The following is a 20588-nucleotide window of genomic DNA, read 5'->3' as shown; positions in this document are numbered from 1 at the left end:
ATATATATATATATATATATATATATATATATATATTGCACTTCCCACTGTATTTAATGTACTATTTCATGTATTATGCACTTTCCACTGTATTTAATGTATTATGCTTTTTTTTTTTTTTTTTTACTGTGTTATGCATTTCTCTGTATTTAAAGTATTATGGATTTTCTTGTTGTGACTACATCTTGTAAAGCATTTGAGATGTGAAAGGCGCTATATAAAATAAAGATTGATATATATATATATATATATATATATATATATATATATATATATATATATATATATGTACATAGTAGCACAGCAGGGAGGGGGTTAAAATCCTCCCTGCCAAACACACGTGCAAATATGTGTGAATTGTTTTGTTCATTTGTTTTTGTGGGGAATATAGACCTCCACAGCTAATTCATCCAGGGCTGCTGAGTGGAAGGAAGCAGGAAGGTGCGTGCCCTGTTGCTGAGCAGTCAATGGAATGGTACTGTGTGTTTCACATTTGGTAAAGAGTTTAGCCGTCCTCTATTTAGGAAGCGCGTTCCTGTGTGTATTAGCTAGCGTAAAAGCTAGGTTTTCGTTTTGTTATTGTGTGGTTTTTTTTGTATTGAATAAAAGTGCCCGTAAAGCACTTAACCATCTATCTCTGTGTCAGGTCTATGTTATAAAAGGGGCAAATGAACGGGAGTGAATATATATATATATATATATATATATATATATATATATATATATGTGTGTGTGTGTGTGTGTGTGTTCTACAAAGGGTAGTATAAACTATACATACACATTAACAAGCTATATATATATTAATGTGTATGTACAGTGTATTCTGTAATGTATTTTTACATTAAGAAGTTTCCTTCGAGATTCCTCTCGAACAGCTTTATTGTGTAACAAAAGCCATATATATATACATATATATATATATATATATATATATATATATATATATATATATATATATATATATATTTGTCTTTTAAAGAGACTTATCTGGCATATGTAGATTAATCCTACAGGGGTTTAAAAGGAGAGTCTTACTCCTTCACTGCCTTTGCTTTTTCTAACATTTTACAATGACGTATTGAGTCTCCCTCACCTTAGCCAGAGCCTGTCAAACTCATCATCATTAATAACAAGCCCCATACTGTCAAGGGACTTCTTTAGCTGCACTGCTGTGATATTCCCGCTGGCCTGTAGACAGGAGAGTGGGAGGTATTTTTCAATGGAGAAATCACTGCAAATAAACACAAAAAAAGAAAGTTTGTATGTATGCACATAATTGTTTTTGCATGAAGTGTGATCATGACAAGTTGACATTATAAATCATTCATTTTGGTGGGCTACAAATATTGCATAGTTTGTCTCAATATTTTATTTACTGTATAAAACTGTACAGTGTGTGATGACAACAGGTTCACTGAAAAGGATGGGAATCTCTAGTGTGAATACTTGAAGTGTTCCCAAGTTGGTTGAGTCAGAGTCATCCTAGAATAGCAAAGCAAATATAAGCAACTACAAGTGTTTTAATAAAATTAAGGGTATTGTAGATTTTAATCTGAACAGTACATCACCAAACAATTGTTGACGCTGGCACTGAAACAAAACTGAACACAGGATCTCATACTGATCTGGTTATCCTGGAAGGTGCTGTAACTTCCATATTAAAGTTTTGATTTTGTGGTTAAAAATAAATAAATAATTCAAAGCTTCTGCCAACATAGTACTTGAGCAACTTTCATAAAGATCTGCCTGACTTGCATACTGTATTTTCAGACAACCAAAATTGATTATTGTAATTGTCTTAACATTTTTAACATCCTGACAACTTTTTACACTTACAACTTTAGTCTGTTTGAAAGCTCTTTTCACACACAATTAACAGGTTTCATGATGTTTCAATAAAGAGCCAGTCAGCTGAAAAATAAATACATTACTCTAAAATGTGAGTTATTTATTACTGTATTTTGTGAGCCTCAAAATTGAAAAGGAATCAACCTATACATACTGCAGATAATGACTGTAGTGTGTGGAATATCGCACGCACCCTTTTAGAAATATTGGGTATTTCTACATGCTGTATATGGGTAGCGGGATATCAGAGCATAGTACACATGTAAAAGTATTCTATGTCGTGTGTATAGATGTTGATACTGTACAAGAGGTGCATATTGCACAAGAGGTACACATTACCCAAGTCTGTGTAATCATGTGCAATAGCAAAATACATACAACGTTAAAAAGTCTTACCATAATACACTGCTATTATTTTTTTCCAACCTTAAAGTTAATTTACATTTTCTTAACAATTAGGATTACCTCTCATTTACTTTTTCTTTTACCAAATCCCAAATTCTTTCAGTATTCTTGTCATGCATTCTCTCACATTTTGGGTCTGAACGTTTCTGCTTAGCCCCCACATCACCAAGCTGTTTAGCTCTTGAAGGACTGAGCCATTCATTTTGCATTACCTACAAAAAAAAACAAAAAAAAAAACAAACAGAATCCAGTCTCTATTGTTTACAAGAAGAGCTAAGTGTGGCAGGGCGGATCCCTGCCTGGAAGAGATGTGTTGGGGTTTGGCAGAGACAGGGTTCATTTCTGGCACTGACAGAGAAATGTGTGTGTGGCTGCGTTTGCACAACGTTAAAAACTCTTACCATAATACACTGTTTGCACAGCCACAGGTGTAATTAATTTAGTTAATTTAATTGATACTTGTTTATAGTTTAATTGGTGCCACCTGCCTGGTATTTAAACTAGGCAAAAAGTTTGTACTGGCCAGTCTCCAGTCTGAAGAGAGGCTGTCATTTGTGATGAAACCTGTGTGCTTTTCTTTTTTTTTTTTATTATTATTTTGTGTAATCGATAAACGGCTTAGCTGTCTGATTTGTAGTTAGAGAAGTGAAGAAAAGTTTAGTTAGCGCTCCATGTGGGAGTTTTTGTTTTTGACTTATTTTATTTTTGTAATAATAAAAATGCACCCAAGTGCCTAAACACTTCAACTTTTGTGTCTGTATTAAAAGGGGCTACAACCATAAAAACAAGTGAAATGTCTCGCATAAGCTAAATGGTAACTGTGTCGTATCACATTTCAAAGGTTTTCTTTTAAATGCCACCTTTTTGTCTTTTCTCCAATATCTTTACAGTTTATATATTACATTTATATTAAACATTTGCATCCCTTTTTCTTCACTGAGAGAGCCTACATTGTGTTTGACAGAAACAATGATGTGTACATGGTAATGTGTTGAGTAACCATGTCACAACTCCCCGACATACAGCTTCATGACAATGTTGTTCTACAACATGTCTGCACTGTCATGCACAACTTCAGAATTCTAAGAATCATAATTCTAAGTTAACTTGTAAGAATGTATATACTGAAGGAGGCACTAGCTGAAATGTCTTTTTCAGTATCTTTGAAGATATTGTATTTTTTTTACATGATCCACTTAAAGCAACAAAAGCCCATACTACCTGCACACTTCTTAAATGAGGTAAATGAAGCCACACCACATAATTCTGTGTATGGGATTTTACTTTTTAGACAGACCCATAGTGACAGTCTGTTTACAAAGCAAGGTCCAAGGTCCTTGCAACACAGTCCATCACTTTATCATCCCGTCACAAACTGCTCATGAAGGGGTTGCCTCAGCACCTGCAGACAGTCATTTATTTCCTGTATTTTCATCTGCAGACACAGCTGCAAGATGCAGGAGGCACAATTACTCATCAGTGGCAGAGCAAAGAACATAAAATTAATCTGTTTGTCACGGTTACAAAACTTCAAAGCTCAGGCAAGCAAAAGACATACCTTTAGTGTGGAAGCTCAGGTCAACAAGCAGATGTTCCTGTTCTATATAAAACTAACTTCCTCAGAGGTTTTCTGTAACACCACCAGAAAGCTACAATATAAGGCATTTTCCTAGTGTAGGGATTTTTCCTTACCTTTTTGGGAAGAAAACAAGAGATGAACTCATCAAAAGAAAAGCTGGGATGGCCAACAAGCCCTACCCTAAGAAAGAAAGAGAAAAAATCTGACAATATAGGACTAACAGGGCACTTATCAAATGGCAGTTTGCAACACTTCTAAGAGCAAAAGTGATTCCCTACATTACAAGAGGCTAAGAGAAAGATGGTGAGATCTAGTGGATAATGCTCTGGACTGGAGCTGGGAGGCAGGAGACTTTGGATTTGAAACTCACATTAGTAATTCTCAAGCGACCCACTTCTTCACCTTGCACCCACAGCCTATATTTTAAAGCAGCTTGCATGGGCAACTTTTTATGTTATTAGACAGTTACAGCTGGAAGCTCTTATGTTGTACTTCACATTTTTGTATTTGATATAATCCATTTTAGCTGAAAAGCCGCTTGTCATATTTTAAAACTGCCTCGGACTGACTGATTCTGATAGATGGATAGGAAGCAGTTCATAAGTGACAACCATTTCCAGTATTAAAATCTTTACTCCTTAGATTTTATCCACTCCGAAGACGTATTTTTTTAAATTACTTACATCTAATATTGTAATATTTTCGTGCAGTATCTTTTCTGACTCTAGGACCTTGTTTCCTCTCAAGCAAGTACAGGATTTAAAAAACAGACTAACCAGCCTAGCAAGTTATGAATTTAGCCTTCCCATTTTTCATATACCCACTTGGAGGCATTACAAAACCTCTGTTTGCTAATGCATAGTTACTTCTATTTTTATTCTAAAACCTTTTGTTATTTATTTGTCTGAACTGTATTTATTTGTCTGAACTGTATTTATTATTATTATTATTATTATTATTATTATTATTATTATTATTATTATTATTATTATTCAAGGATAAGTGCTCATATCACCTGACACATTTTTTAAGAAAGTGAAGTGGTTTATCAATAAATATTTGATTCTCCCTCATGCAAATGACTTCCTTGATCTAGTCCAGGATAATTCAGTGTTGGGGTTTGTTTTTCATTAAACTTCCACTACGATCAACAGCTCAGGTAATTGATTTCAAGGATTCTTGCATAATAATGGGCAGCCATTTGTCATGTAAAAATGGGCAGACACCTTCTGGCTGTCTCTCAACAAGACTGATTTGCAACCAAAATAAACCACACATAAGTAAGAGAGAGAGAGAGAGAGAGAGAGAGAGAGAGAGAGAGAGAGAGAGAGAGAGAGAGAGAGAGAGAGAGAGAGAATGAATAATAGATGGGCTTCAGTGAGTTACAGGAATATAATTCCATCTAGGGTTTATGTGACATCATAAATTACGAGACTGAAGGTTGACTAATTTATAAACTGTCACAAAAACCTGAGATGGAATTGTTTTCCTGTAACTCACTGAAGAGGCCCATCTATTTTTTTTTTATAATACATGGATACCCTTGTGATGCTAATATTAAAGATGGCGAGGTTCAGCAGAATAGTTGGGGGTTTTTTTAAGCGTAGTGTTTCAGTGCTGTACAGACATTCAATGTTGTTTTAGCCTGCAAGGTTTCCGACTAGTGGGATATACTGTATATATGAATCTATGACCTTTTCTACCATTTTCTTCATTTACTGGCTTATTGGATGTTATGGGCCAATTGGTGCCATTGGTGGGGTAACAAATAAGTCAAAACATTACAGATAAATTAAATAGAAATAGCCTGGTATATCCTTTTTCAAAACAGTTTTAGAGTACCTGGTTAAAACATTGTTGACTTGTTGAGGAGTGAGGTATCCACATAGATTCCATAGAATGCGGTTAAGGGCCTCCCTAACAAAACAAAAGCAATGTTCAACAACTGGAGCAGGAGAAACAGGGAAAAGGCTATTTTAATTATCTTAACACTGGCAGACCTTAATAGCACCGCCATAACATTTTGTGGACATCTTTCCACAGTATTTTTACTTTTTGTGATCAAAGTTAAAGAGTAAGTAACAAGGCTCTGAAAAATATAGAGTTATGTGTCCCCATGTGTTGCTACAACTGTTTAAATAACGTACAAATTGTTGTTGAAGCTGACACTCTGGGATCCTTGAAGAAGCTGCTTGATGAGATTCTGGGATCAATAAGCTATGAACAACCAAACAAGCAAGATGGGCCAAATATTATTACGGTACAATACATAAAATAATTTCAAAGCCAGGTTTAGAAGGCTATGCTGGAATCCTGAGTTGTGTTTTTAATTTTTTTAATTTTTAAAGAAAATGCATGCACTTGTTTTTAAGAGTCATCAGTCATTCAAATTGTATTTAATCACCATAAAACCATATATCACTTAAAAGCTTACAACTTGAACAATATTATTTTCAAACTGTTTACAGAATTCAGAACATGGCAAAATGTAAAAAGGTACAAAATTGGCAGAAAAAAGTTTAAAACGTTTCTTAAAATGTAATCAAGTCCCATGTCAGGGTTTCAGGTCCCACATTATGGTGCTACAGATAAAGGAAAGTCCCCATAAGAGATGCAGTAGTAATCTGTCTCCATATGAAGACCCTTTTTTCCAGTAACTATTTACATAATTCGGAACATTCTGGAATATGAAAAGGCACAGAAAATACAAAGAAATTACAAAGTAAATAAATTAAATGGTAAAATATAATAATAATAATAATAATAATAATAATAATAATAATAATAATAATAATAATATACAAATTTGAGATGTAAGATTGGTTAGACATCATATTGTTCGCGATCGTAGCAATTCATTTGTTGAATTTAATGATGAAAGTTTTCTACAGAGATTCCATATGAGAAAAGAAAGCATAATCAGTCTGGTGGATGTAATGTTATAGGAATGTAACATATTAACAGACACTTCCTAACGTTAACTTAGGAAAATATTTTTATTATTATTGGTAGATGGCCCCTAGTGAGCTGGGGGGGGTGGAGATTTCATTTTAGTTAGGCAGTGTGTTCAATATGGCGAAACAATAACGATGCATAAAAACTCATGCCGGTATAGTTATTATGATTAGCAGACAAAACAGTGGAGATATTAAAAGCACAAATCGTCAAATATAGACAAAAAAGACTCTTCCGCCTCAGTTAATAACAATGAGGTTTTAAGCCACAGGGTCATTTAAAAATGTAATCAGTGACTTGTTTCGTGTCTTTACGAGAGCAATACATAACTTTTCCAACGGAACAAACGATCCATCGTATACAGCAATTGTTTTTGCTAGAGCAGGGTTTCCTTCTGTGGTAGGTGCTATAGACTGCATCCATGTGCCAATAATATCACCATGGGTCGATAGTGCTTAAACTTTTCGGAATCAAAAAGTTTTTTTTTCACTCAATGTACAAATGATCAGTGATTCAGAGCTAAACATTACCAACATAATTGTTCAATGGCCTGGATCTACACATATTTGAAAACAGTTTTGTCTGCGCCAAGTTTGAAAACAATGAGATTGAAGGTATATTGTTAGGTCACAATGGCTACCCCTGTAGGCAGTATTTAATGACCCCAATTTTAAACCCTGGAACTGGTCCCGAAAAACGTTTCAACAAGGCTCATGCACAGACTAGAAATGTGACTGAACGGACATTCGGAGTTCTTAAAAAGAGCTTTCCATGTTTAACATTTCTTCAAGTTAAATTAGAAAGGTCGCTTGTGATCATAGTGGCATTTCAGTAGACGAGCGGGGCATCGTGATTTTGAAGCAGATGTACCTCCTGATGATACCATCCCACTGTCTCCTGTACATGAAAGACATCAAGGTGGACAGGTGATGAGACAGAAGTTGGTGACACAGTTTTTCATTAATTAAAAAAGTAAAATAACTGATTACCATTTCACCAGGATGTAGTAGATTATTTTGAGGTGAAAGAACAGCTGACAAACATAACATACAATACTGTAGCATTTCGGGCTCTTTTAGACAGAGATTAGACTGAGGCAGGGTTGAATTGAAAGGCTCAAGCCATTTATTTCTTTACAAAAATATAGATTGCGATAATAAAAGCATAAAATAAGCGAAGTGAACTGGGAGTTGAAACGAAAATACAACGAGTATCCCCGATACTGTAGTTTATTTATATATATATATATATATATATATATATATATATATATATATATATATATATATATATATATATATATATATTGAGCTAAAATATGAAACATTGAAACATTGTCAAACCGCTTACTACCCTCCCCTTACAAAGCAGCTAGTTATAATCTCAGCTTCTCTTCTTTTAATGCAAAGATTCTCATTTTAATGTTATGCTCCTTACGAGCCATCTCAAGCAGGGCTAGGCCAGGGTCTGATCTCATTTTCTTTGCAGGAGGTGAAGTAAAAGTGGGTGATCCTTGCTCTATGGGAGGTGATGCTACAGCTACAGCATAGCTACAGTGAGAGGCGTCCGCATCAAACAGGTCTTCAAACAACTCGTCAGCTGCCTAGAATATAACAACCAAAGAAAATGCAATCTTTATCTAATCTGTGGAATAAATGTTTTAGTTGATTTGATTCTTGGTTGGTTAATTATTTCAATTCATAACACAAACTTAAATGAGGTAATCAGCACATCTACTCACTACTAAGGTAAAATAACAAATGTGTTGTTTATTATTTCATGGCCTATATATACTAAATATCTCGATTTATTTATTTATTTATTTATTATCTATACTAAATATTATTACTCCGGCTGAAGCTTACTTGTTGAAGTATGCATCATCATCGTACGGATTTCTCAAACTATTAAATTGTTGGGGCAAGAACTCAACACATTTTGAGAAATGCTATCAATGGCTGTGGGGGGGGAGGTCTACCACCACTCGCATATTGCTCTCGCTTCTCCCTGGCAACTTCTTTTTTGGCTTTAGCCTTCAAATTTTTATACAATCATTTTAATTGCTTTATTTCCTGATGATTTACTCCACTGTGGGAATTAAATTCTGTTGTAATCTGTCCCCAGGTAGATTCCTTCAGTGCCAATGTTTGGTTGTCTGTCTTTTTATTTTTAATAATGTTTTTGTATTTATCAAATGTTAAATTTGATAAAATGTTTTTTTCGAGCAAATTCTCTGACTACTATGTCACAAAACGATGAGTGGTAATCAAGCTGTGCTACTGACAGCATCGATCCTGGATTACCGAGTGAATCCTAGATCCAATCTCGGATTCGTAGATCCGCAACCAATCTTGATATGCGTAACAGAAATAAAACTAGGATTCAATCTAGGATTAGTCAATCCTGGATTTGATCGAATCTTGATCTTAATGTGCGCAATCCACCCTCACAGTATCAACAACCAACTCCATTGCAGCCTGCGTGTCTATCCTGCGTGACCTATTACTCCTCACAAAATTAGCTGTGTCTGCTTTCACTCCTAACTCCAATCTCATCTGGGTTCAAAGTTCATCGAGCCTTCCCTTCAGTCCACGTGACTGTTTTAAGCCTATCAGTACACACAGATCACATTTCAGCATAATTTTAAATGATGTAATTGGAAAACAAAACAGGCAGCACTGTGAAACGGTGGGCCCGAAATATTCGGGCTCAGCCTTGAAAGGGTTAAACATAAAACTTTGTTTTTTCTGATGGAAAAACAAAGTACCAAAACAAACTTCACAAGATTTTTAGAACTGTTCTGAGTAATAATGTATATTAATAAATCAGTAATTGTGTCTGTAGATCACTTGTTGCTGTTGTGGATTTCTCAGAATGCATCTCATAGAAGATAACTACAAAACATTCAGACTGACTTCCCTTAGTTACCAGTTCATAATTACAGTAGGCATTACCTAGGTAGTTGACTATAGATCTCATCTTCCTTGCACAGTCAGCTACCTGATATTGTCAATCAAATTAAACTATGTATTTAAAAAGGTAGGAGAAATTGAGAACAGGTTACTGTTGACAGAGAGCTCACCAGGGGAACAGGGAGGGGAGACTTGTTCAGAGTCTCCCCTCCTACAAATCGGTATCCAGAACAATAACATAACTATACAGTACATTATGCCAAGAGTAAGATGCAGTGAATTACTTTTCCTCACAGAAAGACTAAGCAATGCAGGGTGGACCTGGCTCTAAAGCTTGCTGTTTCTTATTTAATATACAGGCAGGAAATAATTTCCTATATTCCTATATTTTAATATTCCATTATAAAGTGTTTTTTATTGTAGTTGCATACCATTCTGTTTTGATTTTGTTATTGTTAAATATAAAAGTGACACCCCCTTCATTTTGTGGGGCTGCAGGTACTCTAATGGTCCATTGTTGTTAACCAGTATTTTAATTTCTGCTGTCGACTGGGCACCTAAGCAACCCATACCTATCAAAAGTGTGTAACTTATCTTTTTCACAAATAAAATAATACACGTGGAGCAGTGGCATTAATTACCAACATGTCTATTTTCGTTATCAGTCGGCTCTGATAAGCAAAACTGTGCCACTTTGCAGCCATTCACCTATATTCCAGAACAGCCTGTCTGAAACAAAACAAGGATCACGGGATCAGTTTTCCGTAGGACGCACATAAAGATCTGATCACAATATATAACCTACTTGGAAACCGTGCCTTCGCCTTTAGGGTCATTGGCTCGGAACATCTGACGGACACTGTGGAGTTGGGAATGCAGTTTCTCCTTGATCAGCCCGATAATCTAGTGGCAGAGGTGAAAGAAGATGGCAGTGAGAAGGAGGGATCACCTGCTATAGGCTAAGGGGACATTATTTTGCCACAGTGCAATAAAGGCAAGTAAATTAGGTCATAAGCCAAATGTAGACATGTTCTTGTATTTTATTTTTATACCATTGATAAGGGATGGCAGACGATAGACATACAGATATGGTAGATATATCTGAATGGGAGTTTGACCCAGATAATCACAATTCGCATAGAGAGATATCTAAGACATACTTTCAGTTATTTTTAGAATATCTCTTATGGTTCATGTAGAGATATTCTAAAAATGTGTATGCTATTTTATCTGTGATTAACTGACATATTAAAACATGTGAAGGTATCTCTATAGTCAAAAATATTGAAAATGAGTTGTGCTAATGAGAACATCATTTGACTGGTATTTAAATCCTGGTTGCCAGTTCATATCTCTATACACGTTACCTTACTGCCATTGATGAAGACAAAAAGACATTTACAAAATTATTTTGGCATCATCTAGTTTTAAACTAAAAGCTCAGTATAATCATATCAAATGTAAAACTCACCTCATGTATGCTGTGTTTTCGTTTTGGCCAGAGCTCCATAGAGAGGCGCCCCATGGCAGTCTGTGCTCGGGCATTTTTCTCACTGCTGCCTCCAGTGTCTGTAAAAATAACATAATTGCGTATAATTGTGAAAAGCATGCACACAATAACATGGTATCGCACCATCTTAAAAATGCATACAAGTATCTCATAAAGACTCATAAAGACTGATTCACAAAAGAAAAAAAGTGAAAGCTTTCCTGTTCCCCAGAAGAACCGTATAATGTATTCAAATTCACTCCAGATTAACAGATAACACTCAAGGCATTGCATAGATGCTTAAGTAATTTCAATCTTAACAAGCTTCAAATTAAGTAATTATTCCTAAACCTATTACCTCTAGGTTATGTGAAGCATTAAATGGCTTTGCAATGGAGGTCTTATTTGCTATCATGCACTTATTTGTATTAAGCCAGCAGATCCTGAGACTATGCCTGATCTACAGTGTTACCTTTGGTTACAGATCTGCACTGACTATCATCCACCAAACCGCACCACTGGAAAGCACAGTACGGTGCCCAAGAAGTGCAAAAAGGTAGCAAATCTACACAGAGACCAGGACTGTAACAGGGTGATAACGTCAGAGAAAGAGCTGGTGACATCGAAAAAAACTGAAGGCAGGAGCATCGTTTAGAAAGCACCTGCCGGAAGTTAGATTGTGCTGGATGTTTGGTTATATGCTGGAAATGCCAGATGTTATCCTATCATGGGCCCACAAAGTGTGCAAAAAAAACATGTCTGCACCAGTGAACTGCACTGGCTTCAAACTCATTAGCCGAGGGTTTCTGTTAATATTGTAGTCAACAACTAGAATGGCTGAAAGAGTAAGAACAGAAGAAAGAACAGACTTGACACGATGTGTAGAGACATTGAGAGAAGTGGCATACAAAAAAAGTGTTGTGATCCATGGAACTGAAAATCTTGCTGCTCACTGCACATAAAAAGCCTTCTGAATGATGGGTGCAATATCTTGTCTACGAGGTGTTTTTTTTCTGTTTCTTCAGTATCAAAAATAATTTATCAAGCTAGTGAAAAAGCTCAGGTGCTTCCTTTCCACAAAACCCTATTTCTCCCATGCATCTCATTTTAACAAACCTACATTAGACTACATTACAATTAACATACAAACAAACACATGCAATAACAAAATACTTATTACTTTTGTATTAAGAAAACTAAAGACAATGTAAAACATATTGCATGGCTTTAGTGTTTAAAATGAATAATGAAATAACTCAATTAAGATGCCTATTCCTCTTCTAGGTATATCGTAGACAGTATATGGATCTATATGCACACATAGACTGTGTACAATATTACATTGTCTGATTTTATTTTTAATGAAAATGTATATTAAAGAAACAGCAAATAAAATAAGGCACCACTGGAATGTAATAAAATTATACAGTGATTCAAACAAAATTCAGTCTAGTCTCTAATTGTTGTTTTGCTTTCTTGCAAACTACAAAGAATGTGCTTCATTTTTGTACATTGCTGACATGTCAGCCTTTTAAAACTATATACAGTATAACCCACTATAAAACTAAATAAAAATGTTCCCTACTTGATGTAGAAATGTGTGTTTATTATATCCAGTATTTGAAATACCTGAATTCCTTTACATTCAGAGCATGTGACAGACGGGTCTGTCATTTTCTCTTAGGCACTGGGGGGGGGGGGGGGGGGGGGGTGGTCATTAACTTGATTAAACTAGGCTTGTTTAAACATGTCAGTTTATTTAACACCCCTATGTGCAGAACATGATCTCAGTTATTACTTCACAGGTCATTCAAGTTGGCCACGGAGGTACAATAGTTTGACTCATTTGGGGGCAGCATTTCTAAACCAGGAAGCTGTTACCAAGCACCGTGTGTTTGGATACACTAAAGCTGAATAGGAACCTGTCACCCTTTTGTCGAAAGAATGGGGTATTAATCAGACCTGACTGGATGAAAGGATTAACAGTGTATCTCTGTCTCTGTTAAGGGAATGATTAATCACATTCACTTATGCCTCTAACTGTTCAATAAGAATATACCTTTAAACATTCCTCTGTATCTCAGTACCTAATAATACATTCATTTTGTTTTTAAAGACACATATTGTATACATCTTTTTTGGTATGTAATGTAAGATGTATTATGCATGTAGCTACTTAAAAGAAAGAAAAGTTTCCATATACTGAATGTCTGATCCATCATACATATAGAAGGCTTATAGTGAAGGTCGTTTTCTTTTACTTTGATCTGTTAGTCAAGAAAAAAAATAACATGGCTTCAGGCCTTGTAAGGTATTATTGTATCTTCATGTTCCTTCCACTTTGAAGAAAATGAAACAATCCTCCATTTATTTTATTTGTGTAGTTATTCTATGGATTTTGGAATAATGTCTCTCTTTTAATTTTCAGGTGCTTCAATAAGCTAATTGGAATACCAAAACAAATTGGTTTGTTCTCAGATAACAATCTGGGTAACAAAAATCTTAAAGGGTGTTACTTTTCTGTTTGTTGAGTAAATATGACATACAAAATGCTAAATCCTTACATTTATTAATCCTCCAATTTAATTTTGATTATTTTTCTCTCAATGTTTGTATTAAGAAAATAAGTAATAATTGACACCATTCCTTATTAAGATAGCTGCCTCTTTATTTGTAAATGTGAGTTGTTGCAAATAAACGCATATTGCTGTAAACATCAGGAAACATATACAAAAATATAACAGTATATAAACACAGAAAGTAAAATATAGTTATTTTGGACCATTATCGATTCAATTTTGTTGACCATAGTTTTTTTTTGTATGTGTTTATGTTTTTTAAAGAAATGAGCTCGCTTAATTGCAAACATTCTTGAAAACATTTGACTTTGACCAAACATTAGTGTTTCTTGTACTTGTAGTAACATGTATGACAAACGAACTGAAAAGCAACGTCAATAGTCGTGTTTAGATAAACCACAGAGTACAATAACAAGATCTACAATGTACAGCGAAGTAATAAGGACAGTACTGTAGTAATAAGCATTTCCCCACATTACCTTGAGTCCAGTGAGCTCGTGCTTCTCCCAGATCAGCTCGAGCCGTACATGCTCGCAGCCTGCCGTCTGCAAAGTCCCCAACACTTTTCTTGTTCCAAAACATTTCTCTGTTTTTAATTTCTTGCTCTGGGAAGCTGCATTTTTCCTTTATTAGTACAGCATTCAGATTCCCTGCTTTCAGCAACGAAGGAGATATATTAGGCAGGCTTGTACTCACAATGCTGCAAGGCATTTTGGACTATGCAGGAGATAATCACATGCGTGAAGATAACCAACTTTGCAGGGTTGGTCTTTTGGAAAATGCAGTTCTAAAATGTGCTAGCCGATGCTTGTTGTATTTTTGATTGTCATGGTAACTTGGCTCCAGTTTTCAGTGGATGAAAAGGTCAGTAGAGCGCCTCCCTCGATAATCTTACACCATTGTGGAAAAGGAACATGTATTATTATTATTTTTTTTTTTTCAAATGTCATTTTGGAAACGATGACTGTGTTTAATTACAGTTCTTATTGGCTACACTTTCATAACGTAGCCAATTGCAGCAAATCACTGTTTACGAGTATCCAATAAAAATGACCACAATAAATACAGTACCACTGTTTTTTTTTATTTTTTTTTTTAACATGTCATATTTTTTTAATAATTATGTAATTATATGAATCTATTGTGCAGAGAAGTAGTAGCAACATGTTTGTCAGATGTGAATATGAAAGGCTTACAGTACAAGCAGAAAATATACAATAAAATGACATTTTAATGAAAAAGACTGCAAAAGTGGGTTGGCTGGAAGAGCCTGAATTCCTTTACAGTGATCATTTTAATGTTCAACGCTGGCGTACCCATTTCAGGATGACCAGGGAAGCTTTTAACGAACTGTGCACTAAACTTGACCCGTATATTGCTCCAGAACAGTTCAGCCCAAGATCACCCATACCAACAGAAAAGAGAATCGCTATCGCTCTGTATAAGCTGGCTAGCTGTGCAGAATATGCAGTCTCCCAGTTGCACCTGTTACTGTTAGTCGCCATTTTCTCCTCCCAGTAAGGAACTTCCTTAGGAGCTGCAGAGCACTTTGGGGGATTCGCTTATTTTATGTGAATAAAAATGTTTCTATTTAAAGTTATGCGCATTAAGGCACCTTAATTCGCATTTTCTGAAAATAGGCCTATCGACTTTCCTAAAACCCTAAGGTCTAGGGTTTTTTAAAGTTCGTTAAACTAGGCTTGTTTAAACATGTCAGTTTATTTAACACCCCTATGTGCAGAACATGATCTCAGTTATTACTTCACAGGTCATTCAAGTTGGCCACGGAGGTACAATAGTTTGACTCATTTGGGGGTAGCATTTCTAAACCAGGAAGCTGTTACCAAGCACCGTGTGTTTGGATATACTAAAGCTGAATAGGAACCTGACACCCTTTTGTCGGAAGAATGGGGTATTAATCAGACCTGATTGGATGAAAGGATTAACAGTGTATCTCTGTCTCTGTTAAGGGAATGATTAATCGCATTCACTTATGCCTCTAACTGTGCAATAAGAATATACCTTTAAACAATCCTCTGTATCTCAGTACCTAATAATACATTCATTTTGTTTTTAAAGACACATGCTGTATAGATATTACATTTATGAATCCCCAATGTTGTAAAAGGCTTGCAATGCAAGCAGGAAATGTCGTAGCTTGTTAGAATCTTATACCAGTTGCATTTAGTTATAATACCTTATTTGCCATAGATGGGTTTTAGGATTTACAAGTTGCTTTTATTTAAAGCATCTGAAAAATGCACAGTACAGTATCTGCAATTGCTAACGAACTATACTGCCGATGGTTAGCTGTGTATATTGTCTGGTGTATAAAAAGGCATTTAAAAAGTAGTCTGGGCTAAATTAGCACTTTATTATTATTATTATTATTATTATTATTATTATTATTATTCTCGGCGAACGGCAACGTATTTTTCACATTTACCTAAGTCAACGCAGGCGCCAATCACCTGGACCACGTGAATCAACACCACGCCTACTTCCACTTCTGTGAACTAGCACTAGACAAGTAAAAGGCACACGGTTAAACATGTCTTCTCAAAACTAAACTCATTGTCGTACCATATTCACAGACTGCCTTGCGAATTCTTGGATGGATAATAGTTGAAAGCTGATTCAATGTTTTTTCTTGCCAGTTAGAATGTGGCCGTCCTATAGCCCTGGGACAGATGGCAATGTAACTCCCAAACGGAGCCCAGCAATGAAAATCAAGCCTGTTTTCCCTGGTGGGACAGTAGAGCTGAAACGATACAAAGCGAGGGACTCGGAGGTAACTGCAGATCAGAATGAGAATGTGGAAAATCTGCAATCGGCTGTGGAAGATTCAGCCGTTCCCGAAAGCCCATCTGGAATTAGATCCAGATTGTCTTCTTTCGTGGGACATGGTAAGGCTAAGCTGATTATGCTGTTATTATATTATTATTGTCATAAATGATAATGTTAGCGCTTTCAGCACCAAGGCTAGCAACTTTTCCTGATTCAAATTACAGTACACATAAAAAGCAATCGCATGATTTACTTAGAACATTGTTTCATCCAGTATACAGTAGCATGATATGATTTAATTCCCTAAAGAGGTCTGCAATCTTCCAGTGCTTATATAATATAGGTGTGGTTTTCTAGTGTTATAACAATCTCATTTTGGCTAAAGGGCATACAAGCAATCATCATTTTTCCAATTTTATTATTCATGACTTTGGACGAACGATTAAACATACATACAAAAGAACAATTATGCACCAGGCAACCTTATATTCACTTTAGCAGCTTTCTTGGGTCACTGCCACTTTGGGGGAGGGGGGGGGGGGTAATTTTCTAATAGTAGTCTCCAGCTTCACATCTTCTATCTAGTGTAATAGCATTTTGTCAGTTGAAAGGTACAGTGGCGGATATGTTGCTTGCTCATTAAATTAGATGCCAACATGTTTTAAACGTTACTGGAAATGCTATTAAAAGCAACGGTATAGCAGTATAGAGATCCATGGAACACAGGAGAATTAAGTGCAAATTAAGGGACCTTTACAACTTTCATAGCATGGCACCTAACCTACTTAAAACATATAACAAATCCAGGTCTATAAAGTTAAATACATATCATTTAAATCTCAGAATATACAGGGAGTATGACAGATCAATAATACAGTTTTGTTAGCCAAATTGAACAATGGTTATTAGAGTATGTGATTTCTTCAGCCGTTAGTCATCTAGTCTGGCCACTCTTGTAAAAGCTGTCAATGAAAAAAAAGTTGCCCGTAGATAGCAATTGTTGAATTTACTGATACTGCAATACAGACTTAAGAAACTTGGAACATCAATGAAGGGGCTTGATTTATGGACACATAAGGATTTCAAATGGCAACTTTCAATAAGTTACAGAGCCCCGGTGAATTCTGAGTTTTGTTTTCCCACGTGTGGTCCTGGAATGGATCTCATTTATACAGGTCTATCCACTACACCATTTTGTTTTGTGAAAGTGAAATAAAACTGTTTGGTAACTAACCATCTTAATGTCCATCTGGTATACAATACTTGGTAGTAATTATGTAACATTATCAGTTTTCTTTTGTTTTGCCAAAAAAGATTTACATTTCCCTCAAGAGTAAAGACCTTTAAGATTTTGACCTGTATTTATTTAAAGCTGCTGTTCTTTTTCACTCTTGGTGATTTACACTTGATGCCTTGTAAGATGAAAAGACTGAAAACTGTGAAAAGGGTTTCAGTTTGCATACTGGAATTGGACAAATGGAATAGCTCACTTTCTAATTCCTAATCTAGTCTGTCTTTTGACCAAATACATTAAATTGTGCTGGACCATATTTTACTTTAAACAGACAGGTATTCACTGGGGTCTAAACTTAAACCCAGACTTGGTTAATCTATAATTGAAATTATGAAATCATGTCTACAGAGGCAATAAACAGTGGCACCCATTATTTTGAGTGGTACTGGTTTTCTTTCACACTGTAATTTAATTCTTCAGTGAGATTAAGGTGATCAGTTGTCCCACTACTTGATTCACATACAGCTAAATCTATAGCAACAGTCAAATAAAGCAGTGAAGACATAAGCAGAAACATAATCAGTTGTGCCTTATCACAAAGTAACATTTCATTTTAGAGATCAAATGAAAGTGGTTTTATATATGAGTCATGTAATTATAATATTCTTATAACATGTTACACCAAAGTTTTATTAATTCTTATCATAATCTATAACTAATAGCATAAAGATTTATAGATCTTTCCTAACCATTTTTAAGAATCCCTATTTTTAATATTTATAACAACAAAATGTATTAAAAATCCACCAGTTCTTTGAAAAAATAACTATATATGAGGTTCCTTTATGTGTGATCTGCAATATTCTATATTGTTGTTTCTGTATAGATCATTATTTGCCATTCTAAGTAACTATTCCAGCAAACTTCTGAGAAGTCTTCAGACTGTGGGGAAGTTAGGTTGGATATTAAACAGGTAAATGAAATATTAGGATAATGCAGATTGTATAAAGTATCCCTCTAAAGTGTACGTCCCTGTTATATATGAAGGGTAGTTGAAACTAATAGCTGTAATGCTTTTATACCATTTTGTACCATATACAATTCCAGTTTCAGTAAACACACATCACAAAGGCTCCTCTTGATTCACAGCACAGCAGAGCATTTATGATCGATTGAATGGTTGCTTCTTCTGAAGCCAGACCATTTGGTTCCACTTTACCAGTATATGTGTTTATCAAAATATTATTATTATTATTATTATTATTATTATTATTATTATTATTATTATTATTATTATTATTATTATTATTATTATTAATAATTGAATCTTTTACAGATAGGGAACCCAGCAGTGGAAGTTACAACCTATCCACAGGAACCAGTTACTACAGTTGTGTCAGCCAAATTACCATTGGTGAGTATACAACCAACTAACTAAGCAGCTGTTTCTTGTGCCCAGCTACATTAAGGAGTGTAGAATGTGTTTTTTTGGTTTGTTTGTTTTTACAAATGGGTCTCCTGTCTTTGTTTTTCATACACCAGCAAATCCATCAAAAGGTCACATTGTTAACCCCATGTATTGTAGCTTCCACTAACCTAAATACTTAACTTGCAGGGCACATATCTGAGTAATTGAAGTGAAGCACAAAGAAAGCCTGTAATATCCTTTAAATCAATGTGAGCTCTGCTCTCAGCTTTTAAAGTTGAGCTGTGTGATGATAAAACATGTAGTTGGAGAAGCTGGATTGTCTCCAACATGTATTCTAATTATCCTGTAATGTACAAAGAACTTGAGACTAGAGAATCCTGGAACGAGAAGTCGTAGAAAGTCACAGTGTCTCCAAAGCTTACCAAGCCTCTGACTGAGGACTGCTGAGTCAAGAGGTATAGGAGTGGCTGACATTTCCCCACATGTTGCAGAAAGCTGGGGTATCAGTTGTTGAAGAATTTGCTATTTAATTATTCATTTATTTGTTTATTTATTTAACCAGGGCATGTCTGTAATAGAGGAAGTATCTATTTTCCTGTGGTGTCTCAGTAGAATACAACAAGCACATTCTCCCAATCACTGACGTATAGATTTAAATAAAACATAAATCATTTTATGTGAAGCTCACTTCTCTGTCCCAAACTTAATTAGTTTAGCTTGCTATACACAGTAAGTCCTACTTTGAATTGAATGTTTGCTGTTAGGCTGGCTCTAACACTATAAATTGTGTCTATTTATTTTTTTGTTCTGTCGGTACTTTGTTTTCTGTGCTTCCGATACTGTGCTTTGTTTCAGAGAGAGAGTTGTATGTCTGCTTTACAGACCTTGATTATCAGATTCTGTTAAACAAGACCCCAATAATAAAGTACAGTCGGTGCCTCTTTATCGGGATGCCTCGGGAGAAGTAAAAATGTCCCAAATAAGTGACTGTCCCAATTAAACGAGAGGCATTTGAGATGACCTTAGTCACACTTTTTTTTTCTAGATGAAAAGAAAAAGAATGAAATCACATTACATTATGATTAAATGTAAAATACATAATTTAAAATCATAATTTTGTTTTTCTATTCCTAAACAAAATGAATCGCTATTTTTTATTACTACATGAAATGAATGAAATCACATTTCATCACAAGGCGAGGTACCTGTGATGTTGACATGCCAACTTTCTTTGCAACAGCAGCCTGAGAAACCACAGGAGACTCCAGCTCCTTCAAGAGTTCAATGTGGTTTTCTCAAGTCACAGAGTAATCACGTACTACTCACTGCACTGCGAGAACCTGTCTTGCTCTGAAAAGCGATCTCCGTTCA

General features: G+C 35.3%; 2 protein-coding genes across 7 annotated transcripts in view; one reads left to right on the top strand and one right to left on the bottom strand.

The window, feature by feature from the left end:
• Window positions 1–14646, bottom strand: part of LOC117414767 (uncharacterized) — a 30930-nt gene extending 16284 nt beyond the window's left edge. For 2 of the 3 annotated variants that reach the window (XM_034024564.3, XM_059027025.1), the window contains exons 1-7: window positions 14247–14646; window positions 11171–11268; window positions 10505–10602; window positions 5675–5749; window positions 3946–4012; window positions 2314–2465; window positions 1094–1231 (exon numbers count right to left, since the gene is read on the bottom strand). In XM_034024564.3, coding sequence (XP_033880455.3) covers window positions 1094–1231; window positions 2314–2465; window positions 3946–4012; window positions 5675–5749; window positions 10505–10602; window positions 11171–11268; window positions 14247–14478 — 860 coding nt within the window. In that variant the 5' untranslated portion in view covers window positions 14479–14646. The remainder of the gene's footprint in view (window positions 1–1093; window positions 1232–2313; window positions 2466–3945; window positions 4013–5674; window positions 5750–10504; window positions 10603–11170; window positions 11269–14246) is intronic. The other variant, XM_034024561.3, reaches the window with a different exon arrangement.
• A 1647-nt stretch (window positions 14647–16293) lies between these two features.
• The window catches only part of LOC117414514 (anoctamin-4), an 83310-nt gene continuing 79015 nt past the window's right edge, over window positions 16294–20588 (top strand). For 2 of the 4 annotated variants that reach the window (XM_059027021.1, XM_059027022.1), the window contains exons 1-2: window positions 16295–16673; window positions 19125–19202. In XM_059027021.1, coding sequence (XP_058883004.1) covers window positions 16430–16673; window positions 19125–19202 — 322 coding nt within the window. In that variant the 5' untranslated portion in view covers window positions 16295–16429. Of the gene's footprint in view, window positions 16674–19124; window positions 19203–20588 lie in introns of all 4 variants that reach the window. The other 2 variants (XM_059027024.1, XM_059027020.1) reach the window with 2 other exon arrangements.

This window comes from Acipenser ruthenus, chromosome 7, assembly GCF_902713425.1.
Source record: "Acipenser ruthenus chromosome 7, fAciRut3.2 maternal haplotype, whole genome shotgun sequence".
NCBI lineage: Eukaryota > Metazoa > Chordata > Actinopteri > Acipenseriformes > Acipenseridae > Acipenser > Acipenser ruthenus.
Note: the sequence above shows the minus strand (reverse complement) of the source record. Positions and strands in the feature narration are given on the sequence as shown.